This window comes from Ahaetulla prasina, chromosome 1 (assembly GCF_028640845.1).
Source record: "Ahaetulla prasina isolate Xishuangbanna chromosome 1, ASM2864084v1, whole genome shotgun sequence".
In the NCBI taxonomy this organism is placed as follows: domain Eukaryota; kingdom Metazoa; phylum Chordata; class Lepidosauria; order Squamata; family Colubridae; genus Ahaetulla; species Ahaetulla prasina.
Genome location: NC_080539.1, coordinates 373,696,155 through 373,719,084, shown reverse-complemented (window position 1 = coordinate 373,719,084; position 22,930 = coordinate 373,696,155). Strand labels below are relative to the sequence as shown.

The 22,930-nt window shown below is 45.2% G+C and overlaps 1 protein-coding gene across 1 annotated transcript; it reads left to right on the top strand.

Moving 5' to 3' along the window:
• The first annotated feature begins 276 nt into the window (after positions 1-276).
• Positions 277-11,693, top strand: MYDGF (myeloid derived growth factor). Its single transcript, XM_058163649.1, has 6 exons — positions 277-470; positions 3,308-3,358; positions 4,929-4,990; positions 6,439-6,520; positions 10,029-10,101; positions 11,074-11,693. The coding sequence occupies exons 1-6, from the start codon at positions 303-305 to the stop codon at positions 11,151-11,153; spliced, it is 516 nt and encodes a 171-aa protein (XP_058019632.1). The 5' UTR covers positions 277-302; the 3' UTR covers positions 11,154-11,693.
• The last annotated feature ends 11,237 nt before the right edge of the window (positions 11,694-22,930 follow it).

The window sequence follows — 22,930 nt, the reverse complement described above, 5'->3', positions numbered from 1 at the left end:
CCTACCCCGGGGTAAATGGGTGGTAGAGCCCCCGCCACGGTTTTGCTCCTGCCTGTGCCAATGGCAGCAGAGACCCTGATTTTGGCATTCTTTGCTGCCCTCTATAGGTCGTCCGCACTTTGCAGCCCAGATTTGGTAACTCCCACTGAATATCCGCCGGCGCCCCCTTAAAAGATGGCCGCCTTGGCCTCCCGGAAACAGAGGCGCCTGCGCTGAACAGTAAAACGCGCTTTGGCTGCTCCAGCTCCCTGTAGCTTAATCAGCTGGCCACGCTTTTTTTTTTTTCCGTTTCTGTTTCCAAGATGGTGGCGCCCAGGTTACTCGGCAACGGGAGGCTTTGGGACAGTTCGACGTCCTTCTTCTTCCTCCTGCAACTCCTTCTCTCGGCGGTCGGGGCAAAGCAGGAGCCCGTCACGGTCGACTTCGATGTCAGACCCGGCGGGATGGTTCACTCGTATTCGCAAAATCTGGTGAGAGCGACCGAGACAGGGCAGAGAGCTAGGTGGCGGCTGCTGATTGGTTGGGCGCCCCGAAAAGCTAGCTTCTGATTGGTCGAAGGGAGGAGCGGGTCTTTTTTTTTTGTGTGTGGGTGTGTGGTGTTGTGATTGGTCTCTTAGGAACCGAAGGCGGGAGTGACGGAACGTTTTGGCATGTCCCAGCTAGGCTTCCGTAGAAAGTGGCTAAATACAGAACTGTAGTTTATAGTGGCTGCCCCAAACCTACCCCGGGGTAAATGGGTGGTAGAGCCCCCGCCACGGTTTTGCTCCTGCCTGTGAGATGGCGGCACTTGCCATTGGCTCCATGCATGCTGTGTCCTTTTCCTCTTAATATTTCACATTTATGTGACTGCCCCTTTAAACTTCTTTCCAAATAATGCCAACTTTTCTATTATTTTTTTATTGTATAGTAATATCTTGATTAGAGGGGTAAATTCCATTTTTTTGTAGGCTTTGCATGTCGCATTTCTCTCAGCCCTCCCCAGTTATTGCTAAAGTTTATTTTATTTTATTTTATTTGTCACAACAGTATATATAAGCATAAGCATGAAATAACTATATAATATATAAGCATATATATATATATAAGCATAAGTATGTAATAACTATATTAATTGGATATAATGAAAGGAAACAATAGGACAGGAACGGTAGGCACGTTAAGGTATCGGGCTAGAAACTGGGAGACTGAATTCTAGTCCTTCCTTAGGCATGAAAGCCAGTTAGGAGACTGTGAGTTCTAGTCCTTCCTGAGCCATGAAAGCCAGGTGGGTGACTTTGGACCAATCACCAGGAGACTGTGAATTCTAGTGCTTTCTTAGGCGTGAAAGCCGGGTGGGTGACTTTGGGCCAATCACCAGGAGACTGTGAATTCTAGTTCTTCAGCCATGAAAGCCGGGTGGGTGATTTTGGGCCAATCACCAGGAGACTGTGAATTCTAGTTCTTCAGCCATGAAAGCCGGGTGGGTGACTTTGGGCAATCACCAGGAGTCTGTGAATTCTAGTTCTTCAGCCATGAAAGCCGGGTGGGTGACTTTGGGCCAATCACCAGGAGACTGTGAATTCTAGTTCTTCAGCCATGAAAGCCGGGTGGGTGACTTTGGGCCAATCACCAGGAGTCTGTGAATTCTAGTTCTTCAGCCATGAAATCCAGGTGGGTGACTTTGGACCAATCACCAGGAGACTGTGAATTCTAGTGCTTTCTTAGGCGTGAAAGCCGGTTAGGTGACTTTGGGCCAATCACCAGGAGACTGTGAATTCTAGTTCTTCAGCCATGGAAGCCGGGTGGGTGACTTTGGGCCAATCACCAAGAGACTGTGAATTCTAGTTCTTCAGCCATGAAAGCCGGGTGGGTGACTTTGGGCCAATCACCAGGAGACTGTGAATTCTAGTTCTTCAGCCATGAAAGCCGGGTGGGTGACTTTGGGCCAATCACCAGGAGACTGTGAATTCTAGTTCTTCAGCCATGAAAGCCGGGTGGGTGACTTTGGGCCAATCACCAGGAGACTGAATTCTAGTTCTTCAGCCATGAAAGCCAGGTGGGTGACTTTGGGCCAATCACCAGGAGACTGTAATTCTAGTTCTTCAGCCATGAAAGCGGTTAGGTGACTTTGGACCAATCACCAGGAGACTGTGAATTCTAGTGCTTTCTTAGGCGTGAAAGCCGGTTAGGTGACTTTGGGCCAATCACCAGAGACTGTGAGTTCTAGTCCTTCCTTAGCCATGGAAGCCGGGTGGGTGACTTTGGGCCAATCACCAAGAGACTGTGAATTCTAGTTCTTCAGCCATGAAAGCCGGGTGGGTGACTTTGGGCCAATCACCAGGAGACTGTGAATTCTAGTTCTTCAGCCATGAAAGCCAGGTGGATGACTTTGGGCCAATCACCAGGAGACTGTGAATTCTAGTTCTTCAGCCATGAAAGCCGGGTGGGTGACTTTGGGCCAATCACCAGGAGACTGAATTCTAGTTCTTCAGCCATGAAAGCCGGGTGGGTGACTTTGGGCCAATCACCAGGAGACTGTGAATTCTAGTTCTTCAGCCATGAAAGCCGGGTGGGTGACTTTGGGCAATCACCAGGAGACTGTGAATTCTAGTGCTTTCTTAGGCGTGAAAGCCGGTTAGGTGACTTTGGGCCAATCACCAGGAGACTGTGAATTCTAGTTCTTCAGCCATGAAAGCCGGGTGGGTGACTTTGGGCCAATCACCAGGAGACTGTGAATTCTAGTTCTTCAGCCATGAAAGCCAGGTGGGTGACTTTGGGCAATCACCAGGAGACTGTGAATTCTAGTGCTTTCTTAGGCATGAAAGCCGGTTAGGTGACTTTGGGCCAATCACCAGGAGACTGTGAATTCTAGTTCTTCAGCCATGAAAGCCAGGTGGGTGACTTTGGGCAATCACCAGGAGACTCTGAATTCTAGTGCTTTCTTAGGCATGAAAGCCGTTTCGTTGACTTTAGGCCAATCACCAGGAGACTGTGAATTCTAGTTCTTCAGCCATGAAAGCCAGGTGGGTGACTTTGGGCAATCACCAGGAGACTGTGAATTCTAGTGCTTTCTTAGGCATGAAAGCCGGTTAGGTGACTTTGGGCCAATCACCAGGAGACTGTGAATTCTAGTTCTTCAGCCATGGAAGCCGGGTGGGTGACTTTGGGCCAGTCACCAGGAGACTCTGAATTCTAGTGCTTTCTTAGGCATGAAAGCCGGTTAGATGATTTTAGGCCAATCACCAGGAGACTGTGAATTCTAGTCCTTTCGTGTTTTGAAGACTAGATTTTTGCTTCCCTACCATTTCATGTGTTATTTTTTTAACAGGGGGACGTTACCTGCACTTTTACCTACGCAGCTCAGGGCGGGACGAACGAGGTAAGTTGTTTTTCCCCCCCTTTCAATCCTTGTGATTTGTTCTGTGTGGATCTAGACCAGGGGGTCTCCAACCTTGGCAACTTTCAGTCTTGTGGACTTCAACTCCCAGAATTCCTCAGCCAGCTTTGCTGGGAGTTGAAGTCCACAAGTCTGAAAGTTGCCAAGGTTGGAGACCCCCTGGTCTAGACAAGATCTATTCCGCATTTTGCAAAACTGAACTCCCATACAGCATGCCGGCTTCTACAGAGGGAGGGTCTCAGCCCCAGAAGTGGAGGTGAGGGTGAAGAAGCCAAGTCGGCCTCAGAATCTCATTCTCCGCAGGGTCCTGGAGGCCCTTTGACCTTGGCTGTTGCCAGCAGTTTAGACATTAGTGGCTGTGTGTTGCGTTGTTTTCAGGGGACAGCAGGTTTACACTGTTATACAAGCTGTATACTCACTAGTTTACATTGTAGCCAAGTGTCATTTCTTCATTGTTGTCACATGAAAAGATATGCTTAAATATTTACAAAATGTGAGGGGGAGTACTCACTTCTGTGATATACTGTATATTGTATTCTCCTCTCCTCTTCCTATATCTCTTCTCTCCTCTCCTCTATTCTATTTATTCTATTCTATTTTTTTTCTGTTCTCCAGTATATTGTATTCTTCTCTCCTGTTCCTATTCCTCTCTACTTCATTCTATTCTATTCTATTCTATTCTATTCTATTCTATTCTATTCTATTCTATTCTATTCTATTCTATTCTATTCTATTCTATTCTATTCCCTGTTCTGTTCTCTACTTCGTTCTGTTCTGTTCCATTCCGTTCTGTTCTGTAATTTTATTCTGTTCTATTCTGTAATTCTATTTCATTGCATTATTCTATTCTATTCTATTCTATTCTATTCTATTCTATTCTATTCTATTCTATTCTATTCTATTCCCTGTTCTGTACTTCATTCTCCTCTCCTCTCCTCTCCTCTCCTCTCCTCTCCTCTCCTCTCCTCTCCTCTCCTCTCTTCTCTTCCCTGTTCTGTTCTCTACTTTGTTCTGTTCTGTTCCGTAATTTTATTCTGTTCTGTTCTGTCATTCTATTCTATTTCATTGCATTATTCTATTCTATTCTGTTCTATTCTATTCCCTGTTCTCTACTTCATTCTCTTCTCTTCTCTTCTCTTCTCTTCTCTTCTCTTCTCTTCTCTTCTCTTCTCTTCTCTTCCCTTCTCTTCTCTGTTCTCTACTTTGTTCTGTTCTGTTCCGTAATTTTATTCTGTTCTGTTCTGTCATTCTATTCTATTTCATTGCATTATTCTATTCTATTCTGTTCTATTCTATTCTATTCTGTTCTATTCTGTTCTATTCTATTCTATTCTATTCTATTCTATTCTATTCTATTCTATTCTATTCTATTCTATTCTATTCTATTCTATTCGAATGTATTCTATTCTATTCTATTCTATTCTATTCTATTTGAATGTATTCTATTCTATTCTATTCTATTCTATTCTATTCTATTCTATTCTATTCTTTTCTATTTCTATTTCTATTTCTATTTCTATTCATTGACCTTCGCCCTTCTCTCTGCTTTCAGCAATGGGAAATGATTATTGGGGTCAGCGAAGACAAGAAGCTATTTTCCTGTTCAATCTGGAGGTATGTCGTTTTTTTCCTCCTCTCCCTGTTACCAGGTGTAAGCTTTACAGGTAGTCCTCGCCTTACGACCACCAAACAGCTGTTAGGTGAGTTTGCTCCATTTTACGACATTTCTTTTCACAAGTGAATCGCTGCAGGTCTTAAACCATCATGAATGTGGGTCAGTTGCCCCACTGCCTGAATTTTGATTGCGGGCCCACGGGGTTGCTGCACATGGTCATTAAGTGTGGAAAGCGGCCGTAAGTCACTTTTTTCAGAGTAACTGGGTGGGTGGTCCTTAAACGAACGGTTGTACGTCGAGGACTACTTGTATTCCACCGAGAGAACAATTTGATCGGTCCATCAAAATTAAAATCTTTTGTCTAGATACATGTCGTATGGGTATGACTAGTTTGATGAAAAAAAAGACAATGGGGAAACCAGATTCACTTAACAACCATCTGGCTGGTTTAATGACTGCAGTGATTCACTTCACAAATGGAGGCAAGAAAAGCCGTAAAACCTCACTTGACAAATTTCTCACTTGGCACCGTATATTTTGGGCTCAGTTGGGGTCGTAGGTCAAGGGCTTACCTGGGTTCGTATTTATGCTTTTTATCGTCTGCTTTAAATCTTCCTGTTATTGGTGGTGTTATTGTTGTTGTTATTCTGTCTGTGGCTTTGCAAGTACACGGAGGGTCTAATAAGACTCGGCCAAATAAAACATGCAATTCAATTGAATTCAATTTTTCCTTTCCGTCCCCTTCTCCTTTCTGTCTCCTCTCCCCTCTCCTTCTCCTCCCTCTCCTTCTCCTTCTTCTTCTTCTCCTCCTCCCCCTCTCCCTCCTCCTCTCCTCCTCCTCCCCCCATCCACCTCCTCCTCTTCTTCTTATTCTCCTCCTCCCCTCCTCTCCCTCCTCCTCTCTCCTCCTCCTCCTCTTCTTCTTCTCCTCCTCCTCCTCCTCCTCCTCTTCTTATTCTCCTCCTCCTCCTCTCCTCCTCCTCTCTCCTCCTCCTCCTCTTCTTCTTCTCCTCCTCCTCCTCCCTTCTCTCCATCCTCCTCCTCTTCCTCCTCCTCTTTTCTTACTCTCCTCCTCCTCCTTCTCCTCCTCCTCCTCTTCTCCTCCTCCTCTTCTCCTCCCCATCCTCCTCCTCCTCTTATTCTCCTCCTCCTCCCTTCTCTCCTCCTCCTCCTCCCTTCTCCTCCTCTTCTTCTCCTCCTCTTCCTCCTCCCCATCCTCCTCCTCTTATTCTTCTCCTCCTCCTTCTCCTCCTCCCCTTCTCTCCCTCTCCCTCTTCCTCCTCCTCTTTTTCTTTTTCTCCTCCTCCTCCCCTTCTCCTCCTCCTCCTCCCCCTTCCCCCTCCCTCTCCCCTTCTCCTCTTTTCCACCTCCCCATCCTCCTCCCCTCTCCTCTTCTCCTCCTCCCCCACCATGTCCCCCATCCTCCCCTTTCTTCCTTTTCTTTTAGGCCCCAAGGAAAATCTTACCTTTTCTTCACCCAGTTTAAAGCTGAGATGAAAGGAGCAAAGATCCAGTACGCCATGGCTTACGTGAGTCCCACCTGAGGGGGGCTGGGGGAAGGTAGCGCCTGCTTGTATGCCAGTTTGAATTGAGGGGGGGGGTCCCTTTCTCCCTCTCAGTTTATGGGTTCGCTTACTACCACATTCTTGGCCTTTCCTATATTTTCTGCTGACCACTAGGAGGCGCTACCCAACCAGCGGATGAGGTACATCGATATACCTATACAGGTAGCTCTCAACTTGAGCCCAAAATTGAATGTTGCCGAGTGAGAAGGGAGCCTTGCCCCGTTTTACGACTTTTCTCGCCACATTGGTTAAGTGAGTCGCTGCAGTTGTTAAATTAGTAACACGGTCGTTAAGTGAATCTGGCTTCCCCCCCTGGAGTCTGCTCGTCAGAAGATCTCCAAAGGGGATCGGGTGATAAATGTAAGTCCATTGCCAAGTGCCCAAATGTGACTCTCGTGACCATGGGGATGCTGCAACGGTCGTAAGTGAGAAAAATGGCCATAAGTCCCTTTTTTCAGTGCTGTTGTAACTGCGAAGGGTCACTAAATGAACTATAAGTCGAGGGCTACCTGCATATATAATATATGCAATTCGAGGACAAAACTGGTCTTATGGTGAGTGCCTTCGAATAGTCAATGGAACATATAAAAAGGAGTTAAACCCCCCATAGGGTAAAGTCTCCTGAGGCTTCTGCTAGGAGGCCCAGAAAGAACCAACAGTGATAAGACAGAACTAATGGAGAAGAGCAACAAAGAGAATGAGGGAGCTGGAGGCTAAACACATATGAAGAACAGTTGCTGGAATTGGGTATGTCTAGTTCAGGACTGTCAAACTCCCGGCTCACGGGCCAGATGCATCATACACTGGCCATGCCCACGCCCGGTTTAGCGAAGGGGGGGAAAAAGTCCCAATACGTCACGGGACGATGCAGTGATGACGTGAGTTTGACACCCCTGATCTAGTTTAATGGAAAGAAGGACCAGGGGAGACATGATAGCAGTCTTCCAATATCTCAGGGGCTGCTACAAAGAAGAGGGAGTCAAGCTATTCTCCGAAGCACCTGAAGGCAGGACAAAAAGCAATGGGTGGAAACTAATCAAGGAGATGATGATGATGATTATTATTATTATTATTAATCTACCCTTCAAGAAGACCTCGACTTAATTTCTGATTGGTCTAAAACTTGGCAACTCCAAATCTCAACCAGCAAATGCTCAGTCTTACATATTGGAAAAAAGAACCCCAACATCAAGTACAAACTGGATGGACATTACCTAACTGATGACCCCCACCCTGTCAAAGACCTTGGAGTTCTCATATCTAATGACCTTAATGCCAAAGCCCACTGCAACTACATAGCAAAAAAGGCCCTAAGAATTGTAAACCTAATTTTACGCAGCTTCTTTTCAAAAAAACTCTACACTACTAACTAGAGCATACAAAACATTTGCCAGACCTATTCTTGAATACAGCTCATCCGTCTGGAACCCATACCACATCTCTGACATAAACACAATAGAACGAGTCCAGAAATATTTTACTAGAAGAGTTCTTCACTCCTCCGAAAACAACAAAATACCTTATACCAACAGACTTGAAATCCTGGGATTAGAAAACTTACAACTCCGTCGACTTCGACATGACCTGTGTTTAACACACAAAATCATCTATTGCAATATCCTTCCTATAAAAGACTACTTCAGCTTCAATCGCAATATTACAAGAGCAAAAAATAGATTCAAGCTAAATGTCAATCGCTTCAAACTCGATTGCAGAAAATATGACTTCTGTAACAGAGTTGTTAATGCTTGGAACTCATTACCTGACTCCATAGTCTCTACTCAAAATCCCAAAATCTTTAACCAAAAACTGTCTACCATTGATCTCACCCCATTCCTGAGAGGACTATAAGGGGCGTGCATAAGAGCACAAAAGTGCCTACCGTTCCTGTCCTAATGTTCCCTTTGATTGTATACAATTTTATGTATTCAGTTCATGCTTATATATATTTAATTGACTTGCCTCTAGAAGTTGTGGGTGCTCCAACACTGGACATTTTTAAGAAGGGACTGGACAACCATTTGTACCCTACCTAAACAGGGGGTTGGACTAGATAGGAGACCTCCAAAGTTCCTTCCAACTCTGTTATTCTATACTTCCATGGTCTCTTCCAGCTCTATGATTCTATGTCCTATTTCATATCATTGTTAATTAGAACCAAATGCATGGCTGGCTCAGGAATTCTGGGAGTTGAAGTCCACAAGCGTAAAGAGGCCATAGTTGCTCACCCATGCTCCATTAAGTGAAAATCAAGGGTCCTTGAGTGGCTCAGACTGCTAAGACAGTCTATTATTAACAGCAGCTGCTTACAGTTACTGCAGGTTCAAGCCCCACCAGGCCCAAGGTTGACTCAGCCTTCCATCCTTTATAAGGTAGGTAAAATGAGGACCCAGATTGTTGGGGGCAATAAGTTGAATTTGTATATAATATACAAATGGATGAAGACTATTGCTTAACACAGTGTAAGCCGCTCTGAGTCTTCGGAGAAGGGCGGGATATAAATGCAAATAAATAAAAAAAATTAGAGGAATTTGTTTAAACATGTAGACCCAATATATTTAATCCCCAAAGGCCACTTTGGGGAAAAAATACTAAAATGCGATTTCAGCAGTGAATGGCTAGAATTCTTCATCCTTTTCCATGCTACTTAACAGCTAACGGGTGATTTGGAATTTAGATACTTTGTGTGAGAGAAAGCTGAATAATTGCATCAAGACCAGGGGAGGTTTTCTCCAATCTGCTACCACCTTCCCAAATTTTGCGAAATTGTTGCCGTAGCATCTTTGCTGCTACGTGGACAAAATCCACGCTTCAGGGTGTTGGTATGTTTTGGTGCCCAGGAGCAGAAATGGAAGCAAATCATACCCCACAGAAGTTTTTTTCCCCACCATGCTGGCTGGGAATTCTGGGAGTTGTAGTCCACCCATATTAACTGTGGAACTCTGGGAGTTGAAGACCACATACACCCAACTTATGAAGGTTGTGAAACCTTACTATACAGGATTTCCTTGGTTTTTTTTTTAAATTATTATTATTATTTATTTGCATTTATATCCCGCCCTTCTCCGAAGACTCAGGGCGGCTTACACTGTGTTAAGCAATAGTCTTCATCCATTTGTATATTATATACAAAGTCAACTTTTATTGCCCCCAACAATCTGGGTCCTCATTTTACCTACCTTATAAAGGATGGAAGGCTGAGTCAACCTTGGGCCTGGTGGGACTTGAACCTGCAGTAATTGCAAGCAGCTGCTGTTAATAACAGACTGTCTTACCAGTCTGAGCCACCAGAGGCCCAAGGTGCACTAGTACCTCCTCGATGGCGTTGGGGCTACCATCTTGACTTTTTTGAACGTTGCGAACACCCTGGGCCCACTTCCTTTTTGTCTCAGTAACAGGCCATTAAAATAGTAGGGGGTAGGGTTGAGCCCTTTGGGCACTCCTGCGTGGCTGACAGGTTTGTTTCTTTCAGTCCTCAGCTAGTGTCGGAGGACAGAATGACGTCCCATTAAAAGAGGAGGAATTCTTGGTCACGGAACGGGCAGGTGAGTTTGCTTGTTTGTAACATCTAGACAGCCACTCGTCTTTCAACCAACTCTGGAGTAGAAGACCTCCAAGGTCCCTCCAACTCTTGTTTATTCTATTTCTATTCTATTTCTAATTCTATTTCTATTTCTATTTCTAATTCTTTAATTCTAATTCTCTAATTCTAATTTAATTCTAATTCTCTAATTCTAGTTCTCTAGTTCTCTAATTCTCTAATTCTTATTCTAATTCTAATTCTCTAATTCTAATTCTCTAATTTCAGTTCTCTAATTCTAGTTCTCTAATTCTAATTCTCTAATTCTTATTCCTAATTCTAATTCTCTAATTCTAATTCTCTAATTCCAATTCTCTAATTCTAGTTCTCTAATTCTCTAATTCTAATTCTCTAATTCTCTAATTCCAATTCTCTAATTCTAATTCTCTAATTCCAATTCTCTAATTCTAATTTTCTAATTCTCTAATTCCAATTCTCTAATTCTCTAATTCTAATTCTCTAATTCTAGTTCTCTAATTCTCTAATTCCAATTCTCTAATTCTCTAATTCCAATTCTCTAATTCTCTAATTCCAATTCTCTAATTCTAGTTCTCTAATTCTCTAATTCTAATTCTCTAATTCTAATTCTCTAATTTCAATTCTCTAATTCTCTAATTCTAATTCTCTAATTTCAATTCTCTAATTCTCTAATTCTAATTCTCTAATTCTAATTCTCTAATTTCAATTCTCTAATTCTCTAATTCTAATTTTCTAATTCTAATTTTCTAATTCTAATTTTCTAATTCTCTAATTCCAATTCTCTAATTCTAGTTCTCTAATTCTCTAATTCTAATTTTCTAATTCTCTAATTCTAATTCTCTAATTCCAATTCTCTAATTCTAATTTTAATTCTAATGAATTCGAATTCGAATTCTTCTATCCCTATCCCATTTCTATTCCATTTCTAATCTTCCTGCCCTCCTCTTCCTCATTCCAGTGTCTCACCGGGAGGGCAAATTCCACTCCGAACTCTCCAAGCTGATGATCGTGGCCGAAAAATCCCACGACGAACTGTGAGCACCGTCCACCTTGCCCTCGGAGAAGACAACGCGGTGGGACCTCGAGGCGTTCTTGGTGGGGGGACTCTTCTTTTTTGCGGGTCCCGAGGTCCACCTGAGCGCCCCTTTAAGAAGAACGCATTTGGGGAAGAAACAACGAGCGGCGCGTACGACCCTTGGACCCGAGAACGCTCCCTTCCACGGCGGTCCTTCCGTGGCATCGGGGGTGTGCGTGTATGTCCTGTGACGCGTGAGACGTGAAGCGGGCTCAAGGTTACTGCATCTCGGATCTGGTGCTGCAAAAACTGATTGCATAGGATCTGGCCGTATCCACTTGGAACGAGATTTAGCCCAAAAGACTTAACAGAAAGTCCATCCCTTTTGCAGGAATTGATGTGTGCGTGTTTTGCGTGTGTGTGTAATCCCCTACAAATTTTTTTTCCCCACCTCTTCTCCATATACTGGTCGATTGGTCACCCCTCCCACCCCCCAAAAAAATCCCCCCCTCCCCCGTGGAAGTGGAGCAATTGTATGAATAAAAACAGATTTATATCCTCAACGCTGATGAGTTTGCACCTGCCTTTCCGCCTCGCTTCCCTTAGTGAAGAGAGGACAATACAGCGGGTCCTCATGTTAACGACCACAATCGAGCCCAGCGTTTCTGTTGCTAAGCGAGGCATTTCTTAAAGGGGTTTCAACCTAGAAATAAGGAGGAATTTTCTGACCGTGAGAACAATCCACCCATGGGAACAAACGTAGCCTTCGGGAGTTATAGGAACTTCATCACTGGAGGCTTTCAAGAAGAGATGTCTAACCTTTTCCAGTGCCCAAAGTGTGTGCACGTGCGCGCAAACCCTCATGCACCCTCCGCATGCGCCCCCCCCCCACGCATGCGCACGCAACCCCCCACATCTGCCCCCTGGATTAACATATCCAAAGTTGATTCAACCCAGTTCCACACATCGCCCAATCTGGAATCGCACATTACATTGAACTCTCTAAAACAAGGGTCCCCAAACCTTTCGGACCTCAGGGATCACTAAATTCATAATTTTAAATACCGCGGACACCGAATATGATCTGCCTAATGATCGGCTGGGTGGGCGTGGCTAGGTGGTCATGTGACTGGGTGGGTGTGGTCAACTTGATGTCACTCAGGGCGCCTTGCCGGCCTCTACTCGCCCCTCCCCTCCCAGCCCCTCCTCTCCTGCCTGCCTGGACTCCTTAGGGCCCCAACAGGAAGCAGTTGCTGGAGCTAAGCAGCCACCACGAGAAAAAGTTGGCAAAACAGCTCAGTTCAGTTTGGATCTGACCAGGAAGGAGGCTCAGCAAAAGCACCTCACTGAGGACTAGGGGCATAGGCTTTCCAAGTAGAGGGAAGACCTGCGGGAGTGCAAGGCCAGGTACCGGCGCCTGGAGGCTCAGCGGGCTGAGATGGTCAGCCAGTTCCAGGCCGTGATGCAGTCCCACTGGAACAACGACCTCTGGTTTCTTGCCACCAGTGGCACTTCCCTCCAGTCTTTGCCCAAAACCCCACAGCAGGAGACTGAAATAGACCCCAAGTCAGAATTTCTGTCCCCCACCCCACACAAAAAGACCCCAAAGGAGGAGACTGTCTGCAGCAACACAAACGTTCATTGCACATATCCAACCCAGGGGCCGTAGTTTGAGGACCCCTGATTGAGTGCAATATAAAAAAATGCAAATAATTTTTCTGAGGACCACCAACATTTTCTCCCGGACTACCAGTGGGTCCATGGACCACCGGTTGGTGACTGCTGCTCTAAAACATTGTCCACTTTACGGATTCAAGCTGGCGCATGAACTTTCAGCAGCCCTGTTGGCCCCACACTTAATGGGGTGACTAACGGGAGCATCATCGTCCCATGCGGTGATGAGTGAAAGTCGGCGGATGAAGTCGGTGGATTAATTGTAGCTGCCATCTTGGCGTTTTGACACACACCAACCCAAACACGGCCGCGACTGCTAAACCCTCCTTTAAATTTAGCCTCAAATAGAGTTCATCGTGCACCACAGATTAAAGCGACTCTATCCAATGTTGTGAGAATAGCTAAACCCAGGTTTTTGGCAATATTTAGGCCTCCCTAGAAAAAACTGACTTGAAGGGAAAGAATGGTTGGGGGAAAAAAAATCCATTTCTCCATAGTAGAGTTGGCATGCTGGCTGGGGGATTCTGGGAGTTGAAGTCCACCCATCTTGAAGCATTGCTGGCTGGGAGATTCTGGGAGTGGAAATCCACCCATCTTGAAGCATTGCTGGCTGGGAGATTCTGGGAGTGGAAATCCACCCATCTTAAAGAATGCTAGTTGGAGAATTCTGGGAGTGGAAGTCCATCCATCTTGAAGAATGCTGGTTGGAGAATTCTGGGAGTTGAAGTCCATCCATCTTGAAGAATGCTGGCTGGGGAATTCTGGGAGTGGAAGTCCATCCATCTTGAAGAATGGTGGCTGGGGGATTCTGGGAGTGGAAATCCACCCATTTTAAAGAATGCTGGTTGGAGAATTCTGGGAGTTGAAGTCCACCCATCCTGAAGCATTGCTGGCTGGGGGATTCTGGGAGTTGAAGTCCACCCATCTTGAAGCATTGCTGGCTGGGGGATTCTGGGAGTTGAAGTCCACCCATCTTGAAGTATTGCTGGCTGGGGGATTCTGGGAGTGGAAATCCACCCATCTTAAAAAATGCTGGTTGGAGAATTCTGGGAGTGGAAGTCCACCCATCTTGAAGAATGCTGGTTGGAGAATTCTGGGAGTGGAAGTCCACCCATCTTGAAGAATGCTGGTTGGAGAATTCTGGGAGTGGAAGTCCACCCATCTTGAAGCATTGTTAGTTGGGGGATTCTGGGAGTTGAAGTCCACCCATCTTAAAGAATTGCTGGCTGGGGAATTCTGGGAGTGGAAGTCCACCCATCTTAAAGAATGCTGGTTGGAGAATTCTGGGAGTGGAAGTCCACCCATCTTGAATCATGCTGGCTGGGGAATTCTGGGAGTGGAAGTCCACCCATCTTAAAGAATGCTGGCTGGGGGATTCTGGGAGTGGAAGTCCACCCATCTAGAAGCATTGCTGGTTGGAGAATTCTGGGAGTGGAAGTCCACCCATCTTGAAGCATTGTTGGTTGGGGGATTCTGGGAGTTGGCGTCCACCCATCTTGAATCATGCTGGCTGGGGGATTCTGGGAGTTGAAGTCCACCCATCTTAAAGAATTGCTGGCTGGGGAATTCTGGGAGTGGAAGTCCTCCCAGTCCTAGAACAATTAGAACAATCAGAACAATCAATCAGTGGAACAACTTGCCTTCAGAAGTTGTGGGTGCTCCAAACACTGGAGACTTTCACTGAAGCTCATCCATCAGGCCGGCATGGTGTCTGGGCTCACAATATCCAAGAGACCCTCCTTGTTTGAAATCCCCCATCCCTTTTTCTCAGAATTCCTCATCCAGTCTTCTCGTTCAGTATATGCTGCAACATATACTCAGTTCATTCGATCGAACCCGGAGAGGTGCGAGGCACTAATCCAGCCTGTCAATTTAATCTACCCTCTCTTGTGCAACTTTTCTTTTGTCGCCAATTTATATTAGTTTATCAACATATAAAACACCAAATAGATAAATAAATAAAATAACACGAAAGGAAGGAAAGGAGCGGGGAATAAGAAAGAGCATTGACTTCTGACTTTTTGGCACAGTAGAATAATAATAATAATATTACCTCAACTTTTTACTTTTATGTAATAATTCACACTAGCCATTTCTGTGACCACAAACCTACCTAATCAGCAGGACTCAAGTTTTGTTTTTTTCCCTACCCCAAGCACAAAGTCCAGAAATGGTTTCCGCGTGGAAACTAAATTAATTGTGTTCCTTTATTAATCTAAGCAATCAGTTTCTGCAGCGTCCCTAGCTTGACAACTCTGGTGATTCACTTAACGACTGTGGCAAGAAAGAGTTGTAAAATGGGGCCACCCTCACTTCACGGCTGCCTCGCTTAGGCAACAATTGTGGTCGTACGTCGAGAGCCGCCCGTATATTCACTTTAAAGAATCTTCTGCCCGAAGACGTGAATCCTACTCCGATATTTCTTTTCCTCTTACGCAACTCTTGAGTAGCAAGCCTGGAAGACCGCACAATGGGGAAACAACAACCCCCCCCTCTCACACACACACCTGTCAACATCGTAGCAAAACATTTCCTGCCCTGTGTGTTTTCGATGACGCCAGCCACCCTGGCTCGGTTTCCCGGACCGCCGCGTCGTGAATAATAAACCTCTCCAGAGGTTGGCAAACAAGTCGGACAGCTCTACAGCCAGGCGTCCCTCCCTGTCCGGGTTTCCGCCTTTGGCTTGGCAGAGTCCTTCACCTGAAGTGTGGTTGCGGTTCATCACAAGGGTTGTGACACCAGCTGGGCTGCCATCTGCTCCTTCCCACAAAGGCCTCCCTCTGGGCAGCTAGCGGGGGGGAAAAGCTCAAATTCCTGCAGCTGGTCTCCAGATTTCCATGTTTAAACTGGAAGACAAATGATGTGTTGGAGACGGAGCCTAAGAGATGCGGACTTCAACTTCCAGAATTCCCCAGCCAGCACGGGAGAATTCTGGGAGTTGAAATCCCACCTGTCTTCCGCTTGCCAAGCTTGTGAGCTATCTACTCCAGTGGTGAGTTGCTACCAGTTCACTCTGGATTGAACAAACTGGTAGCAAGAGCAGCAGGAGGCTCCGCCCACCTGCCCGGACGCTTCTGCGCATGCGCAGAAGCGTTACACACACACGTGAGTACACGTGTGCACATCAACTTGTGCACATCAACACATCAACAAAAAGTTGACATCCGTCAAATTCCCGACCTTCGAACCTTTCGCCGCGAGCTTAAGACACATCTATTTATTTGCGCAGGACTGGGCTAGGATGTTAATTCTAATTTAGTTTTTAATGGGGTTTTAGTATTTTAATTATAATTTTAAAGTCAGCCTTATTTAATAAGTTTTTTAATTAGTGTTTTATCTTGTATTTATATCTGTCTTTGTGTTTTTAATAGGCTGTAAACCGCCCTGAGTCCCTCGGGAGATAGGGCGGTATAAAAATGTGATTAAATAAATAAAATAAAAATAAAATGAGCGAACCGGTAGCAAGCTAAATTGAAACCCACTACTGACCTCCTCCCCTAGGCCAGTGTTCCTAAAAGCATGATCCAAGGACCCTTGAGGGTCGTCCAACCAGGCTGCAGATTAACTTAATCACCATGCTAATTCATTTAAGATCATAAAATCCGGTACAACACACAACCAAGTCTTTTTCCCCCTGGAGACGGGAGGGAATGGAGATTTTACAGTATCTTTCCCCTGCCACGCCCACCAAGCCACGCCCACCAAGCTATGCCACACCCACCAAGCCACACCCACCGAACCGGTAGTAAAAAAAATGTGAAACCCACCACTGGTCCAAATGGCTCTTTTGAGTATTTTAGGTTGCAGAAGCCCCAGCCTAGGGTCCACCACCCCGCTTCACACCGACAAGGTTGGGAAACACAATTCTAATCATTGTTAAGGCCGAATGCTCTTGAATAAGGAAGCTCCTTGGAAGTCATCAGACGCCTCTCTTTGCCTAACCTTCTTCGCATGGCATCTAATTTGCAAACCCCCTGGCATGGAGACGGAGTTAGCAAATAGCAAGACGCCAGCGTTCCCGAGTCTGCTTCCCCCCCCTCCCCCCCCCCCCGGTCGTCGGAGGTGTCGGAAGAGGAATTCCCAGGACTTCTCAACCAGCAGGGCCTCAACAGATGGAAAATTGGCTTGTGCTAAGCCCAGCTGTGGTTCGCTTGGGCTTTAGCCCAAACCACCCTAGGCCTCGTTTGATAAACTCTGGTTCATCGCTAAGCATATTATATAAATTTAGCTAGTTTTCAGGGGTGAAATGCTCCCGGTTCGGACCGCATAGCCCGAACTGGTAGCGATGGCGGCGGGTGGTTTGGAGAACCGGTAGCAAAAATCCCTGCCCCCCCCGCCCCATGCCCAGCTGAGCTGTGCGATCGTCAGAGGTGGGGTTTTTGTTTTTTTACTTTTAAAAGCATTTTTTCTTCGGCCAAAAAAATGCTTTTATTTTTTTATTTTTTTATTTGCATTTATATCCCGCCCTTCTCCGAAGACTCAGGGCGGCTTACACTATGTTAGCAATAGTCTTCATCCTATTTGTATATTTATATACAAAGTCAACTTATTGCCCCTCCAACAATCTGGGTTCTCATTTTACCTACTTTATAAAGGATGGAAGGCTGAGTCAACCTTGGGCCTGGTGGGACTTGAACCTGCAGTAATTGCAGTCAGCTGTGTTAATAATAGACTGTCTTACCAGTCTGAGCCACAGGGGCCCTAAAAGTATATATATATAAAAAGCCTCTGATGATTGCGCGGCTCAGCTGGGATTGTCAGAGCCTTTTAAAAGCATTTTTTCTACAATCTCTTCAGCTGAAGAGACTGTAAAAAAATGCTTTTAAAAGGTTCTGACGATCCCAGCTGAGTTGCCTGATCGTCAGAGGCTTTTAAACGCATTTTTGAAACCTCCTGGGCTGAAGAGGTTGTAAAAAAAATACTTTTAAAAGTAAAAAAAAAAAAAAGTTGGCCATGCCCATCCAGTTACATTACCCCCAACCCCACCAAGCCACGCCTACAGAACCGGTAGTACATTTCACCACTGCTAATTTTGGCTTGATCCAGTAAACTCTAACTAAACCACAGCTTAGCACAATGTGTGAATTGAACTACTGGCTGGTTATCAAGCAATTCTGGAAGACAGAAAAATTTGAAGCTATCTTGGAGATCACTTAATTGAATTCTCTCTCTCTCTCTTTCTCTTTTTCTCTCGCTCTTACGGCCAGCTACAATTATCCATAATGCTAAACCACGTTTCATCTTCTTCAGATGTCGGTTTAATGCAAAACAAACATAGCTAATTATAATTTGTGCAGTAAACTAGCTTGGCTTAGCCATAACCCCAAGCCATTTTGTGTCTTCTCCACATGTTGTTTCATGTGAAACAAACATGGCTAATGACAGTTTATGCAGTAAACTAGTATGGCTTACCCCGAAAATTATCCATCACGCTAAGCCACGTTGTGTCTTCTCCAGATATTGGGTTAGTGTGAAATAGAAACCCAGCTAATTATAGTTTATGCAATAAATTAGTATGGCTTAGCCTAAGAATTATCCAATGTGGCTAAGCCACATAGTGTCTTCTTTAGATGTCAGTTTAGTGCAGAGTACAAACACAGCTAATTATGGTTTAATGCAGTAAACTAGTATGGCTTAGCCCAACAATTATCTATCATGCTAAGCCACAAATGCATCTTCTCCACATGTTGGCTCAATGTGAAACAGAACACACAGCTAATCATAGTTTATGCAGGAAACCAGTATGGCTTAGCCCAACAATTATCCATCATGCTAAGCCATGTTGTGTCTTCTCCAGATGTTGGCTTAATGTGAAACAGAAAAAAACACAACTAATTATACTTCATGCAGGAAACTAGTATGGCTTAGCCTAAGAATTATCCAAGAATTTTTTTCTTTAGACGTCAGTTTAGTGCAATGTAGGTAAAGGTAAAGGTTTTCTTTGCACATACGTGCTAGTTGTTCCCGACTCCAGGGGGCGATGCTCATCTCCGTTTCAAAGCCAAAGAGCCAGCGCTGTCCAAAGACGTCTCCGTGGTCATGTGGCCGGCATGACTCAACACCAAAGGCGCACGGAATGCTCTTCCCTTCCCACCAAAAGTGATCCTTATTTTTCTATTTGCATTTTTTACCTGCTTTCAAACTGCTAGGTTGGCAGAAGCTGGGACAAGTCACGGGAGCTCACCCCATTACGCGGCAGCACTAGGGATTCGAACCGCCAAGCTGCCGACCTTTCGATCGACAAGCTCAGCTGTCTTAGCCCCTGAGCCACCACGTCCCTGATAGTGGAATGTAGAAACACAGCTAATTATGGTTTAATGCAGTAAACTATATTATATGAACTGAATCCCCAACCAGAAACTGTTGAGGCCAGTTCAGCTCCCAGCCTGCATCTGACCACTATCAAAACCACTGCACGTCTGAATGACCACAGCTGCCCACTGGACAATTTACTGTTCTCACCGCTTTAATGTCACGATTGTGTTCCGATGTGGGCTTGCAGGAATGCTTGTTTGCCGATGAAAGATTGCCTGTCCAGAAAGCTGTTCTCCGAACGGACAGCGTGCCAAGATGGCCTACGCCAGCTGTGCTTGGCTGGACGCCCGTTCAGTGTTTTGACTTTCTTTTACATGTCTTTGTTTCGCTCGAAACGCGACAGTTCAGGGTAGACGGGGATCCCTGGGTGATCTATTAGATTTTATTTATTTATTTATTTATCTATTTATCTATTTATTTACATTTATATCCCGCCCTTTTCCGAAGACTCAGGGCGGCTTACACTATGTCAAGCAATTGTCTTCATCCATTTGTATATTATATACAAAGTCAACTTTTATTGCCCCCAACAATCTGGGTCCTCATTTTACCTACCTTATAAAGGATGGAAGGCTGAGTCAACCTTGGGCCGGGCTTGAACCTGCAGTAATTGCAGGCTATTGTGTTCTAATAACAGGCTCCTAACAGCCTGAGCTATCCACGGCCCAGATTCCCACCTGGGGCTTAAAAACAAAGAAAACATTTACTCAAACTTTGGGAGAAACACCCATGTTGCTGCTGTCGCACCGTCTTACATCAGGAATGGCCAGCTTGGCCACTTTCAGACTTTGCGGACTTCAACTCCCAGAATTCTACGCTGGCTAGGGAATTCTGGGAGTTGAAGTCCACAAAAGTTGGACACGCCTGATCTACACCCTACTAGCAGCTTCCAGGCCTTGTGGTAGTGGGTGTGTCCTGTTCTTACAGGTCCTCAGTTTATGACCGCAAGTGAGGCCGAAATTTATGTTGCTAAGTGAGACCTTCCTCAAGAGAGCTTTGGCTCATTTTATACGGCCTTTCTTGGCGCCGTTGTTAAGTGAATCCTTGTGGTGTTAACTTAGCCACACGGTTGTTAAGGGAATCTGGCTCCCCCGTTGACGGTGCTTGTCAAAAGGTCACAAAAGGGGATCATGTGACCCCCCCCCCCCCGGGAACCATAATGATCATAAATATGGACTACAGGGAGTCCTCGACATACGACAATTCATTTAGTGACCGTTCAAAGTTGCAACATCACTGGAAAAAGTAACTTACGACCATTTTTCATGCTTGCGGCCCTTACAGCATCCCCGTGGCCGCACAATTAAAATCCCGAACGCTTGGCAACTGACTCGTATTTATGACGGTCATAGTGTCCCGTGACCCCTTTTTGCGACCGACTGACAAGCCAAGTCAACGGGAAAGCCCGTTTCACTTAACAACCGTGTTATGAATTTAACAAGTGCACTGCTTCGCTTATCAACGGTGGCAAGAAAGGTAGGTAAAATGTAAAGGTAAAATGTGGCCAAACTCACTTAAGAACTGCTGTGGCGCAGCGGTTAGAGTGCAGTGCTCCAGGCTAGTTCTGCTGCCTGCAATTTGGCGGTTCGAATCTCACCAGGCTCAAGGTTGACTCAGCCTTCCGTCCTTCCGAGGTGGGTAAAATGAGGACCCAGATTGTGGGGGGGGCAATATTGTGACTCTGTAAACTGCTTAGAGGGGGCTGGAAAGCGGCATGAAGTGGTATCTAAATCTAAGGGCTATGGCTATTAACCAGTTTCACTTAGCAGCAGAAATTTGGGGCTCAATGGTGGTCTTAAATCGAGGATTCCTTGGGATTGCCAAGCGTCTGAATTTCAGTCAGGTGACCATGGGAAGGCTGCAACGGTCGTTAAGTCTGGGGCCTCTGGTGGCTCAACAGGCTAATGCAGCCTATTATTAACAACAACTGCTTGCAATATTGCAGGTTCAAGTCCCACCAGGCCCAAGGTTGACTCAGCCTTCCATCCTTTATAAGGTAGGTAAAATGAGGACCCAGATTGTTGGGGGGGGCAATAAGTTGACTTTGTATATAATATACAAATGGATGAAGACTATTGCTTAACACAGTGTAAGCCGCCCTGAGTCTTCGGAGAAGGGCGGGATATAAATGCAAAAAAAAAAAAAGTCTGAAAAGTGGTTGTAGATCAGGGGGTCTCCAACCTTGGCAACTTTAAGACTTGTGGACTTCGACTCCCAGAGTTCCTCAGCCAGATCCGGGACGATGGAAAAAAAACTGAAGCAAACAAACCAGAATTAGACCCGGCCAAAGCACCTGAGGGTAGAACAAGAAGCAATGGGTGGAAACTAATCAAGGAGGGAAGCAACTTAGAGCTAAGGAGAAATTTCCTGACAGTCGGAACAATCAATAAGTGGAACAACTTGCCTGCAGAAGTTGTAAATGCTCCAACACTGGAAATTTTTAAGAAAATGTTGGATAGCCATTTGTCTGAAATGGTGTAGGGTTTCCTGCCTGGGCAGGGGGTTGGACTAGAAGACCTCCAAGGTCCCTTCCAACTCTGTTGTTGTTATTGTTAAAACATCGGTTGCAGAGAAGAGCCACTAAGCTGATTAAAGGCCTGGAGACTAAAACATTAAAAAAAAAGTCATAACTAGTGGTCCGAAGGATTTAAAATTATGAATTTAGTGGTTCCTGAGGTCCGAAAAGTTGGTAACCCCTGATCTAGACTGAATGTGGACTCCAAATAAAATTTGCCAGTTGCAAAAAAAAGACGCTCCCAGATTCCTCCCAATTTTATTTTCGCGCTCCGAGCAAAAGCTCAATCAGGTTTGCCATCTACAGAGTCCATTCCAGATTAGAAGGATCTACTACAGAGATTAACTCCTAAGGGCTGACTTGCATTCTTTTCTTCTTCTTCCTCCTCCTCCTCCTCCCAGCGTGTGGGTGAGGAACGGTTACAAGATCTGGCATTCTTTCTCTTGGCATTCAGTTTGCACTTCAACAAATAAGCTTAATAGCCCGGAGGGGCAGGGTTGTAACTGTTTAAACAACCACACAAAACCCAGCCCATCTGCCCTTCGCACTAATTTCTGCAAAGAATAAAAAAATAAAAATAAAACATTCACCAACCAGCCACCCTGCCCTTCCCCGCCAGCTTTTCAAGGAACTGGAATCATCTTGGACAGATAAATAACATTTTTTTGGAGGTGCTTTTTCCAAGATTTTCGGTTACCAAATCGGGACAAAACCACTGGGAGCCAAGGACTCCGCGTGTGTTTAGGAAAAAAAAAAAAGTGATTTATTTAATCCCGAAGAGCTAACAATCGAGCTAAAAATGCTTGCATTTCAAAACATCAACCAAATAAACCAGGGGTCTCCGACCTTGGCAACTTTAAGACTTGTGGACTTCAACTCCCAGAATTCTGGGAGTTGAAGTCCACAAGTCTTAAAGTTGCCAAGGTCGGAGACCCCTGATATAAACCAATGGTCTCTACCCTGGGTTCAAGAAGTGGAAGTCGCTTAGACAAGTGAATTAATTGCACTCAGCTTAACCATGGCTTACTGGACAATACACGCAGATTAATCCACAGCCCAAGAATTCCAGCTTGGAGACCCCTCCCCATTCCACAACCCACTTCTGCGGCCTCCCCAGTCTGCAAAAGTTTATTAGCAATAAATAAAGGATTCAAATGTATGACCCAAAAGTGCTTTTTCAAGGGGCAACTGGACTTTCTGGTTTCTCTTTGAAGAGGTTTTGCTTCTCATCCAAGAAGCTTCTTCAGCTCTGACTGGTTGGGGGGGAATGGAAGGATTTGTACTCCTTGCAGACAG